Source organism: Lichenostomus cassidix, chromosome 27 (assembly GCF_008360975.1).
Source record: "Lichenostomus cassidix isolate B80296 chromosome 27, HeHo_3.0, whole genome shotgun sequence".
Taxonomy (NCBI): Eukaryota; Metazoa; Chordata; class Aves; order Passeriformes; family Meliphagidae; genus Lichenostomus; species Lichenostomus cassidix.
Window position 1 is genome coordinate 3,033,179 of NC_139507.1, and position 20,271 is coordinate 3,053,449.

The following is a 20,271-nucleotide window of genomic DNA, read 5'->3' on the forward strand; positions in this document are numbered from 1 at the left end:
AGGCCTGCGGATCTTCCCAACAGGGAAGGTGGCACTGGGCCGATAGGGCCTCCGCCCTGCTCTGACACACACCTGGGCACCCTGTCCCCTCCCCAGCCCCACACTCACGTGGAGAAGACAGCTCTCCTTGCTCCCACTTATCCACTGGCACCCGGCAAAGCCCCTTACAGCCATGAGCTGGGCTGCCTGGGGTCCCTTCCCTGCTCCCACCTGCAGCCACTGGATGTGCAGGTCCTGGCTGCATCCATCACTCCAGCCGGGCTGCAGCAGCAGCTCTGGGAGCAGCGGTGTGACCCCAGCAGTGGCTGCAACCGTGAGCGTGGCCACCATCCTGTCCCCGAGGACACTCAGAGTCGAGCTGCGGGGCAGTGCCAGGGATGCAGAGATGGGATGCAGAGATGGGATGCAGAGTGACTGATTAGGGACACAGAGGTGGGATGCAGGGGGATGCAGGGGCAAGGCTGCAGGAAGCCACATGGTTACATGATGAAGGCATCGTTATGTTTCCCTGACACCCTTGACCTTGAGCAAGAGGGAGCATGAATGAGATTTTCGGCTGACACCTCAGCTGCGCTGTGTCCTGCCCTGCCATGTCGAGCCGCGCTGTGCCGTGTGCCCATGTCGCTGTGCTGGGAGCTCTTTCGCTGTGCTCTGGATTTCCCGCTCAGCGCACAGCGATGAATTCTCTTTTTCTTGCAGGGGCGTTGGAAACGCTGTCTCTCACCTCCCCTTCGGAGCTGAGAATCCTCGCCTGACAGCGCTCACAGCCAGACGAGGGAGGGGACCGTACAGGCAGAGGGGACGCAGGATGCTCCTGTCTCATCCTCACCCGGGACAGACTCCTTCTGCTCCCCACACCTGGGGGTCCTGAGGACCTTCCCCCCCGTATGGGGTCTGGGACGGTACCCCATGGATGACTCGGGCACTGGGTGACGGCGGCTGCGCCCGGGACGCGGAGGCAGTACCCGGCCGGACCGGTCCGGCGGGGACCGGGGTGACGCAGCTCCGGAAGCCCCGAGCCCTTCCCGAACGCCGCTTCGTGCCGCCCCCGCGCTCCTGCCCAGGGGGGACCCCTCACGGCCCGGGGGTCCCCGCATGGCCCGGAGGTCCCCGCGCCCCCGGCCCTGCCCAGGGGCGGTGCCCAGCCCCGCCCCCGGCCACACCTGGCCACGCCCACTGACGTCACCCAGGTGGTCCCCGCGTGGTCGCGCCCTTCCTCTCCCACCGCCGCGCCCCGCGCGCCCCGCCCCGCTGTCCAATCACCTGCGGGCGAGGGGCGGAGCCGCTGCCCTTCCGCCAATGGGGAGCGGATAAACACGCCCGGTGTGGGCGGTGCCCGGAGGGGCGAGCGGTTGATGGGCGTGCGGAGCATCCAATAGAAACTGGGCGGTGCGGGGGCGGGGCCTATGGCGGGCGGGGCGGTGCGCGGGGCGCTGCTCGCCTTTTGTTCGGGCAGGAGCGGGCGGGCGGCGGAGAGCGACGGTGAGCGGGGCCAGGGCACCGGGCGGGGAGGGACGGTGAGTGGGGTCGAGGCAGCGGGCACGGGGAGCGACGGTGAGCGGGGCCGGCGCACCGGGCACGGGGAGCGACGCTGAGCGGGGCGGGGCACCGGGCACGGGGCGCGACGGTGAGTGGAGCCGAGTCACCGAGCACTGGGCATGGGGGAGCGACGGTGAGCGGTGATAGGCCGGCGGAACAGGACAGGGATCGCTCCGGTGAGCGGGGACGGGTCCGGAGGACCGGGCTGGCGGAGATCGCGGTGGGGAGTGGTCCGGTGAGCGGAGTTGGGGCGGCCGGAACGGGGCCAGGGCCGTGGCCGTCAGTCGTTCCTGGCTGGGTTGCACCAGGGCCGTGTGGGGCTGGGGAGTGGCCGCGCTCGGGGTCGGGAGGATCCGGGTGTCCGGACCGGGCGGCACCGGGTGTCCTGGCTCGGCCCTGCTGCCTCCGCCTGGGTCAGGGATCCCTCTGTGCTCTCCGTGATCTCGGCCGGTCCCGCGCGGGACCACTAGGGCGGGTCCCCGGGGCTCCCCCATGGGCGGCCGGGCTGCCCCGGGCTGTCCCGGCTCCTTCCCAGTGCCGCGGGAGTCACTCGGAGTGTCGTGGCTCCGCGCTCCGGTGCGAGGCGGCGACTCTGTCCCCATCCCCGGCCCTGCCCGGAGCTGCCGCTGGGCGGGCGAGGCCCTGGCACGGCGCTCGCCCGGTGCTGTGGGGCTCTTACGCAAACTGGGCTGCTCCGTGCCCAGAGTCACACCTGGGGACACCGCGTGCTGCTCTCGAGGCCACCTCGGGACGCCTTGACATCGCCGTCCTTACCCGCGCGGCCGGGGCTACCCTTCGCCCGCCGCCGGGCATGTGAGGTCTGGGGGCTGAGAGGGCCGAGGAGTATGCGGATGACCTGACATCACCCAGACAGCCCCCCTGGGGGTTAGGGATGCTGGGCACGGTGCGAACGGGGGGTCCCAGCTGAGCCCCTGACAGCGGATATCCGCACCGGGAAACGAGGAGGGGGAGCGAAACTTGGCTGTTTGTCTGATGTTTGGAGAGGAGAGAGCGCTCTAATTGCGTTAGCTGAGTGATTAGCTTAATTAATCAGGTTTACAGCGCAGATGAAAGGATAATTCTGAAACGTTGCTGGGAGTTGCCCAGAGAAGGCAAACGTGGGCTGTCATACGAGCAACGCGGGGAGACGTGTGTGCTGCGAGTGAACGCTCAGGAGGGCACGGCTGCTGCTGGGGACGGGACAGGGTGACCTGCGCCGCCGTGGTGCCTGCACGGGTGTGAAGACATCAGCCTGCATCCTCTCCGGCCAGGCTGCAAGTCCTTGCACCCCCGACTTCCCCGTAACGCTGTTGGGGTGCCTGGGTGAGCCCCATATCTGGTCTGATGTTCCCTTGTCAGCTTGCCCATACCAGAAGGGTGGTGGGGGCTGGGGACGCCCCGTGACACAGCCCCCGCAGTCGCTTCACCTCCTGCTCCAGCCCACGTCGTGCTGGTTTTGGCGCTGGTGCCAGCCCCGACGCTCGCGGGTCTGCTGTCCGTCTGCCATCGGCTGGTGGGGAGCCGGGGGCGCAGCGTCTCCCTGCCAGCTGCCGCGGGGATGGGGCTGGAGCGGTGCCGGGGGCGTTTGCTCCGGGCTGTCACCCGCATCCAGGGCAGGTGCAGTGTCCGCGGGGGCTGCTCCAGGCTCAGCTCCCGGGGCGTCCGGCCCAGCCGGAAACGGGGATGGGAAAATTATAGGGGTCCAGTTCTGTGTCCTTGTCGGTGTGGGAGCTGGTTGGAAGGGTGCAGGGCACCCACTGGAACTGTGTTTGTGCATCTGAAGCCTGTGATCGCTCCTTGTTTTGGAGGGTTTCCATGAAGTGTCATGAAAAACCCATTTTCCTGCTAATTTGGCCTTAACAAGCTGGCCATCAGGACGGGGACGCACAGAGCTCCTGGCAGCGGTGGCTGAGGATTGTTCTCCCTCCTAGCACCGTGGCTGCTGTGCGGGAGCAGGGACAGACGTGGGTCCCCAGGGCTCAGGGCGCTGGGGGAAGGTGGGGCGGCCGCGCGGGGCCCTCCTTCAGACAATGGCGTTACAGTCTATTGTCTGGGCGATGTGCCGTGTCCTTGCCGGCTCCAGGAAGCGCGTTCATCCCCGGGGGAAGACGAGCCGGGCTGCTGGGAGGGGTCTCCTGGGGCTGGGTGTGCGAGGAGTTTGTGCACCGTGCCTGGAACCCTCGCGGCAGCGCGGGTGAATCGTGGCCGGGCTGCAGCCGGGGACCTTGGGGAATGTCCCCTCTGGTCCTGGTGCTGCATTTCAGTGTATCATTCGGCGCTACCCTAATCCCATTAACTCACCCCTTTGTTTCGCCCACCTGAAACCCTTACTCAGCCCTCGCAGCCGGGCAGGCACTGCGGTACAGCTGCACAGCTCCTGCAGCTTAGCCTGTTCCTGGGAGGACGGCTTCCCTTCAAGACTGTGGTTTGGTGTGGGAGCGCTTGATGGGATTTGGCTTTTTATCACACTTCCAGATCTCCGGGATTTAAGACGGCGCTTTTGCCGGGCGCGCTGCCGCTCGCAGATGGCAGAGCCTGGGAGCGAAGCTGCCCTTGGCCCCGCTCCGCAGGCTGGGGGAGCAGAGCCTCTGCATAGAGAACTCGCAGAACTTTAATTGCAGCAGCTGTACCGACGCTTGTGCTGGTTTTTGAAAGTTTAAATTAGAGTGGCTGCTAATTAACACAAGTTAAAAAGAAACGTAGTGTCTATTAAAGGAGTACAAGTTACCTTGGACTTCACGGGGGTGCTTTCCCCCTAGACGGGGTTTGTGGACACCCAGCATCACCCAGAGCTGGGGGTAGGTGGTCGCTCTCAGTCCCGTGGGCTGTCCCAGTTGGGTCTGTGTGAATGGAAGCAGCTGGGGGTGGCAGCTTGGGAGAACAGCAGGGCTGCACTGGTGCCTTGAATCGCGTTCTCTGCTCTGACAGGGTTGGTTTTACCCCTCTTTGCTCGTGGACGCTGATGATGTGGTGGCCAAGGGGGTGGCAAGGTGCAGGTACTCCGTCTCCAAGAAGGCTTAAAACTTGACCTGAACACCATGTCTGTGATTAAACAGAGCTGGCTTTGGAGCCACACCCGGCTCGTCGATCGCTGCTGGGGGAGGTGAAGATGTTTCTATTTAAGCAGAGGTTTGAAATACCCTTCTAAATACACCAGCCTCGATGGGTTCTGCTGCGGCTGCTGAGAGGCCTGGAGGCATCCTGGCACGCCTTGGACTCTCGGCTCCGGCATCGCTTTGCAAACAGGGCAGGAGCCTCGTGCTGCGGCTGCCGGGGCTCGTCGGGCAGCCCGCGACATCTGCGCTGTCTGTTCCCAGCGAGCCCTCGGCCTCATTCCCAGCCCCGGAGCTGCTGATGGGGTGGAGGCGGAATGCTCGGTGTTTTCCCAATATCCCACGCCTGGGTGATCAGACCTGCGAGGGGGTGGCGGTGCCCTCCAGGGGGGCTGCCCCGATGCTGGCGGGGGGCACAGACCCCGTGGTGGGTGAGCTGGGGTCCCGTGTGGCTTTTGGGGGTGGGTGGCTGGATGAAATGCGTGTGCGTCCGCGCCGGGGGAGAGACCTTTGGCTGCTGGCAGAGCCTGCCGTAATCGCAGTGACGCGCGGGCAGAGCCCTGGTGACAAATCATTAACTTGCTCCGACAGGCCGGGTGCTGACGGCTGTTGGTGATAATTTCTTATGAAGCGTCTGAACTTTGCAGCTGCAATGCAACTGGATGGAGAAATTAAGCCGGGGCTCAGCACCTCAGTGCCCCTCCCCACTGCCCCGGCTCCTCTGGCAGGGCCAGGTGGCAAACCCTGTGTCCTGGACACCGTGGCTGGAGCTGCAAGGTCCAGAACCTGCAATTGTAGTGTTCTTAAAGAACAAGTCGTTCTTTGTGCTCATTGAAACAAAATAATGATTTTGATTTTTTTTTTTTTTAATCCAGACGGAGTAATTGTGATTAATCTCACCATGCCAGTTCTCTTTTCCATGGACAAGTGGCAAATTCCCATCTTTCCCAGACATGATTCTAATGAGAGCAGCAAACCCTCACTTGAGGAGGGGATAAGCCCACGTGGGTCCTCCTGATCCTGGTGCCTCTGAGGATGGAGGTGTCTGTGCCAGCGGCTGGGGAGGCAGGGAGGGGGATGCACTGCCAGAGACCCCACAGTGAGCCTTTGGCAGGTGAATGTCCCTGGGAAAACCTTCCCTGGGCTGGGGTCCTGTCATGAGCCCTGCCCCTGCACAGCGACTGGGGGTTGGGAGTGTGTGTGCTCGCAGTGGGAGAGCACTTGATGGATAATACTGTGTCGTTTTTTGATGTGAAGTGCCAAAACATCACAGCCTGGGCCTGGCGTGTGCTGGAGCTGTCAGGAGCTGTTAATTCAGGTGCAGGCGAGGCGTTTCGGGGACATGCTCTGGGTTGATGGAGAGCATCAGCTGAGCACAGGAGGTCGTGGCATAGTTGCTGCGTCCTGGGGCTGCTCTGCTGCCAGAGCCTGGTCTGGTGCTCAGGGGGATACAGCACCCCCAGTAATAGGAGCTGGGGCTTTGCATGGGGTATTCAGCAGCTCAAATGTAGCATCATGGTAGCTGAAATATAAAAAGAGTTTAGACACCCCCTCCAGTGAAGGAGCCTGGATCTGAAGCTCCCACACCCCACTGCCCTTCCTGAGTGCCCCAAAGTTGTCGGAGCTGGTGGGGCAGCCAGGATCCTTTCTGGACCTGGGAGCATCCGTGCACAAAGGCCATGGGCTCCTTTGTGTGCAAGGCCAGGCCAGTGGTTTTGCCTGCTCTAACGAGAGGCTGATCCCCTGCCGCTGTCTCCTCCTCATTAAACTTCAAGCTGCTCTCGTTCCCCTTTGAATTCTTCCACTCATCTTCTCTGTAAAGCCCCATTGAAAGGGCTCCTGGTGCCGGGATCTGACTCAAACGCTTCCCATTGATGCTGGTGAGGTCTTGACAAGCTCCTTTCTCTGCCTGCTCCTGCTGCGTGTTCCTGAGGATCCTCTTCAAAACCACTGAAGCTTTTGTACAGCATCTGCGGGGGCTTCGTTAGCGGCTGCCATGACTTTGTCAGCCCTCGGTGTCGCTTCAGGGCACCTTTGGGCAGGTGGTGTGGGTGTTGGGGGACTTTGGGGTGCAGCTCTCCAGGGTGCACTGGGCTCTGGGTGCCCTTGTCTGTGGAAGACTCTGTCTGTGGCTGCCGAGGCCAGGGCTTTCCGAGCGGGCAGTCGCTAATCCCCGGCTGCTCCAGGAAGGGGGGGACCGGAGATGGCTTGTGTGTAGCGTAAGTGCTTCTAAAATAGAGTCTTTTCTTGTGCTGCATTTATTGAATTGCCTTAACTGCCTCTTCCCTTTCCTTAAAAGCCTCAGCGACTGTAATTGCAGCTGCTTGCATGTTCCCACCACCAGGCTCAGCCCCTCACATGCTGCGGCTGCATGAGGGGCCCCCCAAGTGCTATTGCCCTTTGCTCCTGGAGGATGTGAGCAAGGACAGGGCTCTGGCAGCCCGCTGCTGGCACCCACACTATTTTGTGCTGGGGTGAGGGCAGGCTCGACCTGCACATGAGGAGTTCAGGCTGCCACTCACACCCGCTGACTCTGGGACCCAATGCCTGGTCCTGTGGTGCCCCTGCCTGGGGCTTGTGAGGGTGCTCTGTGCCCCCCACCTGCTCACTTTGGGGTGACCCCATGTTGGGCATCGCAGCCACTCACCCCAGGGACTGCTGATCCCCGAGAAGCCCCTGTACAGTAGATATTTCTGCAGGAAGCAGCACTCATGGCTTCCCTGCTGCTGTTCTGGGCAGCTCAGCCCTGTCTGCCAGCTGTGTCCTGCCTGGTGAGGCCAAAGGCTTCACAGCAGCCGGTGAGAAGGGCTAGTCAGGCCTGGGGCTGCATGTTTGCCTGAGACTTCCTCCGCAGACAGTGTCCCGGGGGGCCGGTGCTGCTTGGACGCCGATCAAATGGCTCTGGGGGCGGATGAGCCGCTGGCCGGTGCCCGACAACAGCCGCGGGAGCTTCCTCTGCCTTCCGCAGCCAGGAACGCAGCGGGAAGTGGTGGGAGAGGGATTAACCTTTTCCTGGCAGTGGCCTGCTTGAGTGCCTGGACACCCTGCCTGTCCTGCATCCCATGGCTGAAGCCCCCCAAGTGTCTTGGCCCCTTCCCCATGGTGGTGTGGGAGCAGGCTGGAGGTTCTCCCCACACCTTCTGTCCCCTCTGAGGGGTTTCCCACACCTGCCTCACTGTTTTCCAGGGGATTTCTTACTGTTCCCAGGAGTGAGTCCCGTTTCCGTGGGGTCCAGGCTGTGTGCAGAGTGGGGCTCAGGTGAGGTCTGGTGGCACCGTTCTGCCCTCACTGTTCTCCCCTTCCCGCTGTGCCAGCCTGGTGCAGGGGAGATAAAGGTTGGGCTCAGCAGCAATTGTCCTGCCCACAGGCCTGATGGGGGAGGGCTGGAGCCCACCCAGACATGCCCCTGCTCATGGCTGATTCCTCCAGCGTGGGTATTTTCACATGTGCCCCAAATAACCCCCTGCTTCTCCCTGCTGCATGAGCTGCTGCCCTCCCCTTCGCAGCTGGGGGTGTCCTACCCCACTACAGCACTTCCCTAGAAGCATTGCCAGGGAATGGCCCCTGATAAGGTGAACCCAGGTGTAACCAGCATCCCGGCCCCCCTCTCATTCTGATCCTACTGAGGAGGAGAGAGGACACCTGAGGTCAGAGCCAAGCTGTGGATGATGGGGGAGAAGCTTGTGTCAGCGTCTGCCCCTCACTGAGTGATGAGCAGGGCACACTTGACACAGGGTTCAGAAAATGTCACTGCTCACCGTAGGAGCGTCTGACATTTGGTCCGCCAGCCCTGTCACCTCGCATGCTGTTGGCCTCGCTGGCCCCTGTAGTGATGAGCAAATGCTGTTGAGGGGGATGCTTAGGGGAAGGACAGGTGCTGTGTTTAGTGAGGTGCCCGTGGTCCCTTCTGGGTGGCTCCTGGACCCAGTCTCCTGCTTGGAGCTCATCTGGGGCCAGTCACCAGAGCTTATGTCTGAGCTTGAGGAGCTGTGCTGGCTTTTGATGTCCCTGGGTGCTGTGGTGCAGACGAAGGGGTGGTTCATGCATAATGCAGGGCTCTGTACGGTGTCTGAGCCCAGCTCCTGGAGGTTTGGAAAATTAAGTGCCTGTCTGATGCCTGTAAATTGTGGAGTGGATGTCACTGCTCGACTGTGGTGCAGCAGCATCAGCCCCTGCCAGATCTGTCTTGCTGCTGCCCAAGGTCCCTGCCCTGGCCTTGGTTATATGATCTTTTCTGCCCTCAGCTTTACTCTTCCCCAGCCCACCTTGTCCAAGGCAGCTTTCCAGTGTTTGCCTGGGGTGTTGGAACCCTGCTGCTGGGGCTCTGCATGCCAGCTGGGATGGGTGACAGCTCACAGCACCACGGTGATGTGCCCTGCCAGTGCCACAGAGCGCTCTTCTGCCTACCACTTCCACATTTCCTAAAATGGGATTATTGCTTCTCTGGAGCTTCCTGACACAATCTGGAGACTGCCACCGTGGCCAGGATGACCCAGCTGAAGGACTTGACCTGCCAAATACCAGTGCAGCAGCTCACAAGTGCGGGTGTGCTGCACCGCGCCACTCCCAGCTCAGCACTGGGGCTCTCACGGCCCATCCCTGCCGCGACGCGGGGTGGGGAGCAGAGCTGCCTCTCCTCTTGCCCCTGGCACCATGTGTCACACACTGTCCTGCCCCACTGATCAGACATCCCAGCTCCCACCCGCCGTGGGAAGGTTCTGCCCCCGCCGCCCTCCATTAGCGGGTTCCTCCATTGCCTGACCACCCTACATTATGCACAGCACATTACAGCTGCTCTGAGTCTGCCAGTGCTGCTTGACAGCTCAAAAAAAAATTGGATTGGCAGGAGCAGCGCCCTGCCGCGGCTCCGGGAAGGCGGCTGGGGCTGGGGCTGGATGCGGGGGATTGCAGGATGCACCCAGCCGGGGGGACAAGCGTGGCGGGGCTCCTGTTCCCCGTCTGCCCGCTGCCCCCGCGACTGAGGGCTTGGGATTCCTCGCTGCGAGCGCCGGCAGTGCAGCTGGCGAGGGCTCGGCCGCTCCTTGGGAACAGCCGGCAGCGGTGGGACGAGCTGCGCCAAGCCCGTGCGCGCCGTGCCCCGCCGGGACGCCCCACGGAGCCGCGTCCTCGGCCACCACCCGACGCCCTGAGTCAGCCGCCGGCCTGGCTGGGGGCTCAACTCCGTCCCCTCGCTCCCCCAGGAGGGTGCTGGGGCCCGAGGCTGCCGCCCCAGCCCGGCTGGTCCCTGCGGGTCCTGCGCTGTGCCGGCGGCTGGAGCGGAGCCAGAGGTTCGCGGCTGCCCCGGTCCAGCCCGGCGCAGGAATCGGGGCCGGTGCAGGTGGTAATTAGGCTGTTTGGAAGCGGGTGCTGCTGCGCCCAGGTATGCCGGGCGGCAGCTGCTCCCTTCGCTGCTTATCGCCTCTGAAACTGTGACTCATCCCACTCCTGCGCGGCCGGGAAAGGGATAGGAATCCTGGCGGGTGCCTGGGTGATGGGTCAGCGAAGGGCTGGGCGGGCGCTGTTTCCATCCCTCCCTCCTTGGCTGCCTCCACCCCTCCCTCCCTGCCTGCCTCTATCCCTCCTGGCCGTGCCGGGGGCCTGCATGCAGGGCTGGTGACTCACAGCCCTGAGTGAGCTCAGGCATTAATCCATGAGCCATCCTCCCTCCCCCTGTATCCCCAAATTACAGACAAGGAAAGCTCAGCCCTGCTCCCAGCAACCTTGGCTGGTTTGTCCTGAGTGTTGGGATGTGCCGGGCTGCCCTGTCCTGGCACTGAGTTGGGAGCACCCAGCCCCAGACCATGCCGTGGGCGCCTGTGGTGCTGAGCACCCATGGGAGAGCCAAACCAGTGGCTTTGCCTGCTTATTTTTAGGCGCTTTAGGAGTGTCCCAGGAACTTTCTGAAAAGGTTCATTTTATGCTTGGAGCTCCAGCCATGTGGAGCTTGGAGCTTCTGGCATATCCCCAGCTCTTTGCGGGTCCTGTCTCTGGAAAGGGGGCTTAAAAAAGCTCATGGGCAGCCAGGGGAGCTGGGCTGTGGTGTCCCACTGCGCCGGGCAGAACCTGCCCACACCTTGGCCGTGGCAGTGGTGAGAGACAGTGTTGTGAGACACAGCGTTGTGAGATGCAGCCGTGGTTCAAGTCTGAACACGAGCAACAAAGTGCTGAGCTTTGGGTTCGTCATCCCGGTGCCGCCTTTCATCTCCCGTGGGGGAGGAGGGCAGATAGGGATCGGCTCCATCTGCTCGTGGGCTGCGCCGGGGCTGGCTGCTGCACCGGGGGCTACTACACTGTTCAGAGGCAGGAGAGGGGCAGAAGGGTTGTGCGGCAGTCTGGGCTCTCCCAGAGGTGTAACCTCTCCCCTCCCCACCCCGCAGAGCAGCCATGGAGGTGATGAACATGATGGAGCAGCCGATCAAGGTGACGGAGTGGCAGCAGACTTACACCTACGACTCCGGAATCCACTCCGGTGTCAACACGCAGGTGCCCTCTGTCAGCAGCAAGTGCCTCGGGGATGATGATGAGGTGTATGGGAAGCAGTACACCATCAAGAAGACGACCACCACGAGTTACTGCCAGGGAGGGAACCAGGGCCAGAGCCAAGCGCAAGGTAAGGGGCTGTGGGACTCGGCACATCCGTGGGCTCAGCTGCTCAGCTCCTGCCTTCCTCTTCCTCCCCCGTAGCCATGCTGCTTCTGGGCACTCCTCCACGCTGGCTTCCACACCCCGGGAGTTATTGCTGCCTAAAATATGCTCCCTCCTGTCCTCCTTCCCAGCGCCGAGAGGCTCTCGCGCGGGGGTGGCGGGCAGCCAGCCCGTGCTGGTGCCGAGCTGCGCACACATCTGAGCGCGCCAGCGGGTTGGCTTGAGATGGGAACAGCTGATCCCGGCCCACGGATCTGCCACCTGCTCTACTGCCTGTCTGCCTGCTGGGAAACCTGTCCTAGCATGGCTGACAGAGCTGCAAGTGTGCTCTGTAACTCCGTGTCACTGCCACGGCTTCTCCCGCTGAGGCGAGGACGACACGGAGCCGCATCCTGGAGTGAAGGAGATGCTTCCCCCAGCTTTATCCCCTCGAAGGAGGCTGGTTTGCTCTGCTTGCCTCTGCAGTTCCCTGTCAGCAATAGCCCCTGGAAGGTTTATTTGCCAGCTCCTACTGGGATCAGAGCCTCACAAGCCCTGTATGGTCCCAGTGCCGCAGAGGTGGGGACCACGGGTGTCTACCGCAGTATCACACCTCAGCATCCTCAATGGGGAAGGCCTCAGTGTCCTCCTTTATTCCAGTGCCAGCTGGTCCCAAGTTGCAAATATCCTTAATTTTTTAATTAATGGGCCTTGTGTGACAACTGCCTCATCATGCTGCCTAATTGAGTGTTGTCTTATCTCTGTGCTGCCGTATCTGTTTACGCTTTGAAGCTCCGGCTCTGTGCAGAGCGTGCTGGGACTGCTGACGTGGCTGGTGTCACTGCGCTAAGCTCTTGCTCATCTAGTTGGGATTGGGAAGCAGGGCTGGGAGCACTCCTTGGAGAGAGCCTGAATCTTAACGCTGCCTCCCTGTGCTCCCCCACAGCGGACATGGAGGCTCAGCTGGCCATGACCCGTGCCCAGCGTGTCCGGGCTGCCATGTACCCTGAGACGGTGGAGGACCGCTCGCTCCTCATCACCACCCAGCTGGAGGGGCAGCAGACCAATGTGCAGCGCCTGGCAGAGCCCTCCCAGATGCTGAAGTCGGCCATTGTGCACCTCATCAACTACCAGGATGATGCCGAGCTGGCCACACGTGCCATCCCAGAGCTCACCAAGCTGCTCAACGATGAGGACCCGGTAAGGAACTACATTTGCTCTGTGTGTTTTAGGGCTTTCAGCTGCTGCACAAATGGGTTCCCATCCCTGTGGGGCTCTGTGGCTGTGTCTGTGTCCTTCCTCTTGGCCAAATTCCCGTTGCCTCCGCCCTGCACCAGGACTAAGCCCACCTCTGCCCACCCGTGTCACCTCACAGCACCTTGCTGTGGGTCCCCTTCCCACATGCTGGCTCCTCTCCCTCCAGGTGGTTGTCAGCAAGGCAGCCATGATCGTCAACCAGCTCTCTAAGAAGGAGGCGTCGCGCCGCGCGCTGATGCAGTCGCCGCAGATCGTGGCGGCTGTGGTCCGCACCATGCAGAGCACCAGCGACCTGGACACTGCCCGCTGCACCACCAGCATCCTGCACAACCTCTCACACCACCGTGAGGGCCTGCTCTCCATCTTCAAGTCTGGTGGCATCCCAGCCCTCGTCAGGATGCTGAGGTACACAGTGGTGAGGGGGACTCCAGGGGGGTGGCAGAGCCTGGCAGCCCCTCCTGGGCAGGGGGCAGAGGAAGGGAGGGCTCATGCTGCCGTCAGTGGGGGTCCTCCTGCTCACTGAAACAACAGAGTGGGAGACTGTGAGCCTGTGAATGCCCCCAGGGTTTGCAGTGTATGAGGCCTGCATAGGGGCAGGAGGAGGGGAGTGGCTACCCCAGCCCCACTGCTCTGGCCACATTGATGAGGCTCAGGCTCTGAGGGTCCCTTCCCTGGGACCATGCAGCACGGTGGGCTTGCACAGCGCCTTGCTGAAGGGTGCTGGTGGGTGCTGGGCTCCAGGGAGCAGCCCTGGGGGCTCCACTGCAGCCCGGTGAGCGTGGTGGAGCTCCTGCACTGACGTGGTGTGTGCTGCCTGCCTGCAGCTCGCCTGTCGAGTCAGTTCTCTTCTACGCCATCACCACCCTGCACAACCTGCTGCTGTACCAGGAAGGGGCCAAGATGGCTGTGCGCTTGGCCGACGGGCTGCAGAAGATGGTTCCCCTGCTGAACAAGAACAACCCCAAGTTCCTGGCCATCACCACTGACTGCCTCCAGCTTCTGGCCTACGGGAACCAGGAGAGCAAGGTGGGGTGGGGATCCCAGACTAACAGTGACATGGGGAGGGCAGGAGGGGGGTGGTTGCTCAACCTTGCACCTTGCAGATGGAAGACCAGAAGGCAGCAGTGGAGACCCCACCATCTCATGTGTCTCTGGCGAGGTGACCAGAGCATTCATGCATGCTGAGGGATTGTAGCTCTTGCCTGGTTTGTGTCCTGGCATGAGCTGGGGAATCCAGAGATGGGGTCCCAGCAGCCCAGTGTTGCCACATGCCTCAACCTTCTGTTCTCAATGCCCCATCGGTAGAAGTATTTAAAATCAGGTTGGACAGGGCTTGGAGCAACATTGTCTAGTGGAATGTGTTGCTGCCTGTGGTGGAGGGTGGAACTGGATGGTCTTTAAAGTCCCTTCCAGCCCAGCCCATTCTGGGATTCTGTCTTGCAGCTGATTATTTTGGCCAACGGAGGACCTCAGGCCCTGGTGCAGATCATGCGCAGCTACAACTATGAGAAGCTGCTCTGGACCACAAGCCGCGTGCTCAAGGTGCTGTCAGTGTGTCCCAGCAACAAACCTGCCATTGTTGAGGCTGGTAAGAGGGGCTGGGGTCTGCAGCAGAGGCACAGGAGGATGGTGGTAGTGGGGTCAGGGTGATGCGGCTGAGGACTTGTCCTGCCACACGTCTGTGGGACAGGCAGATGTCTGGCACAGCCAGGTGAAGCCACCTGTGCTGGCCTGGATTCCTGCTCTGAAGGCTGCTGAGGCATGTTCCTGGCACTGTGTGCAGGCAGGATCCAGCCTGGCTGTCCGAGAGCTCTTTCCACACCACATTTGGCCTATGCCAAGCCATGAGGCTGCACTGTGTACAGGAGCATTGGCTGATGGTGCTCAGCCCACGCAGCCCTGCTGTCACTCACTCCTGGGATGGCTGAGGATGCTCACAGGGCTGTCCCCTCCCCTACAGGTGGCATGCAGGCACTGGGCAAGCACCTGACCAGCTCCAGCCCCAGGCTGGTCCAGAACTGCCTCTGGACCCTGCGGAACCTCTCTGACGTGGCAACCAAACAGGTGAGCCTGCAGGACCCCTGGTTGTGCTTCTGTACTGCATTTCAGAGCCGTGTCCATGCTGGGTGCTGGCCTGCTCATGCCAGGCTGAGTCCAAAGCTGTGTGTTCCCTGTTCCGTGTGCTGCAGCAGCACATGTGCCTGCCAGGGTGAGGGGATGCCCTGCTGTGCCCAACTTACCCTGCATCAAGGGGGGCTGCTCACTGCCCGTGGCCCTGCCCATGCCAGCTGGCTGCCAGCACTCCTGCGTGTCCCCAGCGTGGGGCCGAGGCCACCGCGGTCACTCGACGGGTGTCACTGAGGTTTGCTCTGGCTCGGGAGCGCCGTCAGCCTGTCCTGGGCTGGCTGCCTGCCCGGCTCCTGTGGGAGCTGCTGGTGGAGCTGCTGCCAAGGCTGTTGTGCCCTGCAGCAGTGCAGAGGTGACCCCAGCCCTGCTCTGGGTCTGCTCTCCCAACCCTTTGCTGCCTCCTGATGAGTTTTCCCATCTGCTGGGGCCGCTCCATGTGGATTAGCTCTGATGCAGCCTGGAAACTATTTTGGCTGTCATAGAACCATTGCTGGCTCTGATGACTGAAGGGTTGAAGGAGGACGTGGTCATGGCATTTTAACTCCTTCCTGTCCCTCTGCTGGCTGCTGGCTAGCATGGCCAGGACTGGGGTCACTCTGTCACCATGGGGAGTGCTGGCGGGGGCATCGGAAGTGTGATTCCAGTAGGGAAAAGCTGCTGGAGACATTAAACTCTGAGTGAATCTGCACATGTCAGAGTGGATGGGGCTCATTGTGAATGAGCAGCTCCAGCTGTGGGGGATGGAAAAGGAGCTGTGGGAGGATGGAAAAGGAGCTGTGTGGGAGTTAGGAGCACTGTAGACCCCCATGTCTGCCTGCTCGGGGCATGTGGGGCCACATACGGGGCTGTAACTTGGGTCTGGCTGTGTGTGCTACTCTCACCTCCCATCCCCACTCCTGCAGGAGGGCCTGGACGGCGTCCTCAAGATCCTGGTGAACCAGCTGAGCTCTGACGACGTGAACGTGCTGACCTGTGCCACTGGCACCCTCTCCAACCTGACCTGCAACAACAGCAAGAACAAGACACTGGTGACACAGTCAAACGGGGTGGAGGCCCTGATCCACACCATCCTGCGGGCAGGCGACAAGGAGGACATCACCGAGCCGGCTGTCTGTGCCCTGCGGCACCTCACCAGCCGGCACCCCGAGGCTGAGATGGCACAGAACTCGGTGCGGCTCAACTACGGCATCCCCGCCATTGTCAAGCTCCTCAACCAGCCCAACCAGTGGCCACTGGTTAAGGTAAGGGGCCAGAGGGGTGTTGGGGGCTAGAGGAGGCAGGAGTGAGCACCCAGCTGCTGTTCTGTGGTGGGTTGGGCTGCTGAGGGGGTTAGCAGCTGGGCTGTGCACCAAGTGATGGTGGCTGCTGCTGGCACAGCCCTGCTCCTCTTGGGTCATGTCCTTGACAGCAGCTGATGAAGGAAGTGGCTTCTGCTGGCTTCTCACTGGAATTGAATCTCAGCCTGGGGAGGGGATGGTTCCAGTGCAGGGGGAAAGCTGACTCAGCCTGCACAGAGGGGATGGGGTGGGACCGATGGGGAGGAGCTGAGCCGCTGGGTCTCTTGGGGAACACATGCTGTTCTGATCCACAGCTGAGACAAATCTCTACTTCTTCCTCGTCTCCTCCAGGCTACCATAGGCCTGATCCGCAACCTGGCCCTGTGCCCAGCCAACCATGCCCCTCTGCAGGAGGCTGCTGTCATCCCCCGCCTGGTCCAGCTGCTGGTCAAGGCTCACCAGGATGCCCAGCGACATGTGGCCGCTGGCACACAACAGCCCTACACGGTGAGTCCCCACCTGTGCACCCTGCTCCTGGCACAGCCTGGCACCTCAAAACCCAGCCTGTCCCTGCGGGTACCCTGTGCCCACACTTCAGGTAGCCATGCCCCGGCGTGTTGGGGCCCTGGCTGAACTCTTGTTCCCCGACAGGATGGAGTGAAGATGGAAGAGATCGTGGAGGGTTGCACGGGAGCTCTGCACATCCTGGCCCGGGACCCCATGAACCGCATGGAGATCTTCCGCCTCAACACCATCCCTCTCTTCGTGCAGGTCAGGACTGGGGAAACACAGGGGCTGCACTGGGCCACCTCCTGGCCAGCCTGTACAGGAAGCTGCAGCCCTGAGCTGATGGCCCTGTGCATCAGGACATGCCTAGAGCTCAGGGACTCCTTGCTGGCTGCTTCACAAGGCTGCTGATCTCTCTGACAGCTCCTGTACTCACCAGTGGAGAACATCCAGCGCGTGGCAGCCGGTGTGCTGTGCGAGTTGGCCCAGGACAAGGAGGCAGCGGATGCCATCGATGCTGAGGGGGCCTCGGCTCCACTGATGGAGCTGCTGCACTCCCGGAATGAGGGGACAGGTGAGCACTGCCATGCCAAGGGCTGTGCTGGGGACTTTCCTGGCACTGTCGCAGCTGGGCCTTCTGGGGCTCTGGTGCTGCATGGCAGCAGGAGCTGAGGCTGCTGCCCATCCCTACAGCCACCTATGCTGCTGCTGTGCTGTTCCGCATCTCAGAGGACAAGAACCCTGACTACAGGAAGCGTGTCTCTGTGGAGCTCACCAACTCCCTCTTCAAGCACGACCCAGCAGCCTGGGAAGCGGTGAGCATCCTAACAAGCTCTTTTCCCTGGGGAAACTAGGGCCTCGAGGGATGACCCCATCCTGCTTCCAAAAGCTGTTGCCAGCAGCTCCAAGCAGAGCTCAGACAGCAGCAACTGGCAAACAGTGGGAGGGGGGAGGTGGATGGGCTGTGGCCTCAGCTCCTGGGTCATGGCACCCACTGCATGGGACAGGGCTTGACCACCACATGTCCCCTGAGCATCATGAGCATGAATCTCTTCAATTGTGCCACCTTCTTCCACAGGCTCAGAGCATGATCCCCATCAACGAACCCTACTCAGATGGTGAGTATGGCACCAGCCCTCTCTGCAGGGTCCCTGAGGGCTGGGTTCTGGGGGGGCAGTTGCCTCATATCACCAAGCCAGGCTGGTTTTAAAACCTTTTTCAGGTTTTAAAAAGTGAGTCAAGTGGCAGCCCAGTCTGCTGGGGATTGGGGGTGCACAGTGGGATGCTCAGCTCCCAGGGAGCACATGAAGCTTGGGCTAGGAGTGGTGGGTCACTTTTGCAGCAGCACGTGTCACATGCTGCCCTGGGCTGGGGGACAAGGAGGTGGCTGAGATCTGGAGAAGTCTTTGGCCGATGGGAGCTGAGGTTGCCACATCCCTTCCCTGCAGAGCTGGACCCCGGTTACCGCCCCATGTACTCGGGTGACATCCCCCTGGACCCCATCGACATGCACATGGACATGGATGGGGACTACCCCATGGATGCCTACAGCGATGGTGTCCGAGCGCCCTTCGCTGACCACATGCTCGCCTAACCCGCCCGCAGCCCCGCACCAGGTACCTGCTGGCATGGCTGGGATGTGGGCTCAGCCCTGGGGCAGGATGGGTGGCCTGGGGAGGCAGGGTTGGCTGATGGCATTTGGCATGCTGGGGCTGCCACCACGGGGTCCCTAGCACTGCATGGGTCAATATTCTCATCACCTGTGGGCTCAGGGGGTTCCAGGCTCTGGTCTCCTTCCATATCCCCCCTCGGTGGATGACAGGAATTCTCTGCCACTGCAGGTGTTCTCTCCATACAGAAGAGGGTGGCCCCAGAGCTGAGCATTCGCGAGAAGGACTTGGGAGACAGAAGTGCCTGAGAAGACAAAACTTTTCCATTCCCACGAGAGGTTTTATTTTTCGATTTGTTTTCTTCGCTGTGGGTCTGTGGAGAAGGTCCTTCCTCCTGGGACTGCTTCGAGCACCTACTGCCACATCCAGCATCCAAGATACTGTTTCTGAAGCTTTAAAACACAAACCCTGCACCGTTAGTGATCTTTCATTGGCAAAATAGTCTTTTCTATGAATATATATTTCTTTTTATTTTTAATATGGTGCCAACGGCTTTTGCCGTCTTTAAGTTTGTGCTTTCTAACTTCCCCACAATTTGTTCTGCGTGTTAGTGTTCTAGGAGATGAATTTGACATGGAAAAACCCTTTGCTTCCTGCGAACTCCAACTGAATCAGGCCAATCCAGAGTTTGCTGGAAGCAAAGGGTCCGTGTCCCAGGACCTTCAGGGTGTCTGAGGTTTAATTCTTTCCCATCAGCCACTGGGAGCTGACTTCGTGTCCCTGTCCTGCCAGTCCCCATAGAGGAGTGACTCCAGCATTAGGAACTGTGTCCTTGTACCGATCTTTGTTGCACATTTTAACCTGTTTCCCTTCTCTTTGGTGAGTGGTGTGTTTCCGTCCCCTCCTCCCTTATCTAACGCATTTTTTAAAGAGGCTTTAGATCTGATGGTGGTTGAACACTCCGGCTGGAAAGGGATGGACAGTTACTGGAGTGTGGGTCAGGAACGGAAGATTTTATTATTTCTGTAAGTTGTTTTTGTATAGACCAAAGCAAAGAATAAAATAACCCCTGCAGCCCCGTGCTGCCCTGAGCCTGTTCTTCTGTGGGCTGGGGACAGTCCCTCGGGGCAGCCAGGGGAAGGCAGCCATTGCCCTCTGTGTGCCCACAGTGAGTCCCTCCGTGGGGCAGAGTGGTCTCTGTGAACTCATTCCCATGCTTGGCACCTGCTTGGCCTGGCCATGGGCCCAGGCTGCCACAGAGCACAGCAGGACACTGAAGTTCATGTGCCTTGCTCGGGACAGGAGCAAGCAGGGACAAAGCAGCAGGAGCTGGTCTGGGAAGTGGGACTGGGGGGAACATCCTGCCTGAGCTCAGTGCTGTGGCCACAGCCAACCCCAGTGCTCAGGGAAATGGATCTGTTTCCTGCTGCAGCCCGTGCCAGGACCAGCAATGAGCAAAACAACAGCTGCTTTCCGGGCAGTCCCAGCACAACCCAGCACACTTCCCAAGGGCAGTGGGGATGGGGTGGCTCGTGGGATGAGGCTGGGGGCCAGAGCCCTCAGCCTGCTACAGCTGCTGCCAGAGCAGGAGACAGTCAGTGACAGGCTTTGGCTTCAGCCCTATGTGCCTGGGATGGGGGTTTGGCTGTGCTGAGCCTGGACCCCACCTTGTGGCTCCCAGTCAGCCCTGCTGCGGGCTGCAGGGATGTTCCTGCTGTCATATCAGGCTGTCCCCGAAGTTCTAGCAGGTCTGGAGGTGCCCTAGGAGGGGTTGGTTCCTGCAGCCACTCTGGAGCCATGGGCAGGGATGTGCCCCCCTGCACACGTTGGGGCAGGAATACACATCCCGAGATTCCCAGTCCCACTGCGGCAGAGCTGCCAGGGGACATGTCCGAGATTTTGGGGGGAAGTGGAGCCGGAGAACACCCGGACCAGAGCAACCGGAGCTGCTTGCGGAGTCCCCAGGGAGCGGCATCCCCGGATGGGCTCCGGGAGTGACGGGACGGACTACAGGTCCCAGCATTCTCGGCCCCTCCGCACCTGCCGGGGAGCGGCTTTCATTACCGGCGGGGCCCGGGAGCGATGTCCGAGGGCTCCACAGCCTCCGCAGCGCCGGGAGCAGCCCGGCTTGTGTGCAGACCTCCTGCCCCGGGACCACCCGCTGCACCCAAACCCGCCATCTCCCGGGTGCACCCGGGTCCCACCTCCGGGGCACACCCGGTGCTCGCTGTCACCGGGTGCGCTGTGCCTCCGGCTGTCACGGTGTCCCGCGTTCCC

The 20,271-nt window shown here is 61.4% G+C and overlaps 1 protein-coding gene across 3 annotated transcripts; it reads left to right on the forward strand.

Moving 5' to 3' along the window:
- The first annotated feature begins 1,418 nt into the window (after positions 1 to 1,418).
- Positions 1,419 to 19,068, forward strand: JUP (junction plakoglobin). 3 transcript variants are annotated; one of them, XM_085083601.1, is made up of 15 exons: positions 1,419 to 1,482; positions 10,970 to 11,202; positions 12,163 to 12,416; positions 12,640 to 12,878; positions 13,298 to 13,499; positions 13,917 to 14,061; positions 14,434 to 14,537; positions 15,503 to 15,841; positions 16,229 to 16,384; positions 16,529 to 16,648; positions 16,808 to 16,958; positions 17,078 to 17,199; positions 17,463 to 17,502; positions 17,833 to 18,000; positions 18,226 to 19,068. In XM_085083601.1, exons 2-14 carry the CDS (start codon positions 10,977 to 10,979, stop codon positions 17,976 to 17,978), a joined length of 2,244 nt encoding a protein of 747 aa, XP_084939727.1. In that variant the 5' UTR covers positions 1,419 to 1,482; positions 10,970 to 10,976; the 3' UTR covers positions 17,979 to 18,000; positions 18,226 to 19,068. The 3 variants fall into 3 exon arrangements, with proteins under 3 accessions (XP_084939727.1, XP_084939729.1, XP_084939728.1); XM_085083603.1 differs by lacking the exon at positions 1,419 to 1,482 and adding an exon at positions 1,518 to 1,627; XM_085083602.1 differs by lacking the exon at positions 1,419 to 1,482 and adding an exon at positions 1,626 to 1,715.
- Positions 19,069 to 20,271: the final 1,203 nt, after the last annotated feature.

Coding starts and splice junctions, on each gene's coding strand:
- JUP (XM_085083601.1), top strand. CDS start 10,977: ATGGAGGTGATGAACATGATGGAGCAGCCGATCAAGGTGACGGAGTGG. Junction 12,417..12,639: donor TGCTCAACGATGAGGACCCG/GTAAGGAACTAC, acceptor CTCTCCCTCCAG/GTGGTTGTCAGCAAGGCAGC. Junction 16,649..16,807: donor CCATCCCTCTCTTCGTGCAG/GTCAGGACTGGG, acceptor TCTCTCTGACAG/CTCCTGTACTCACCAGTGGA.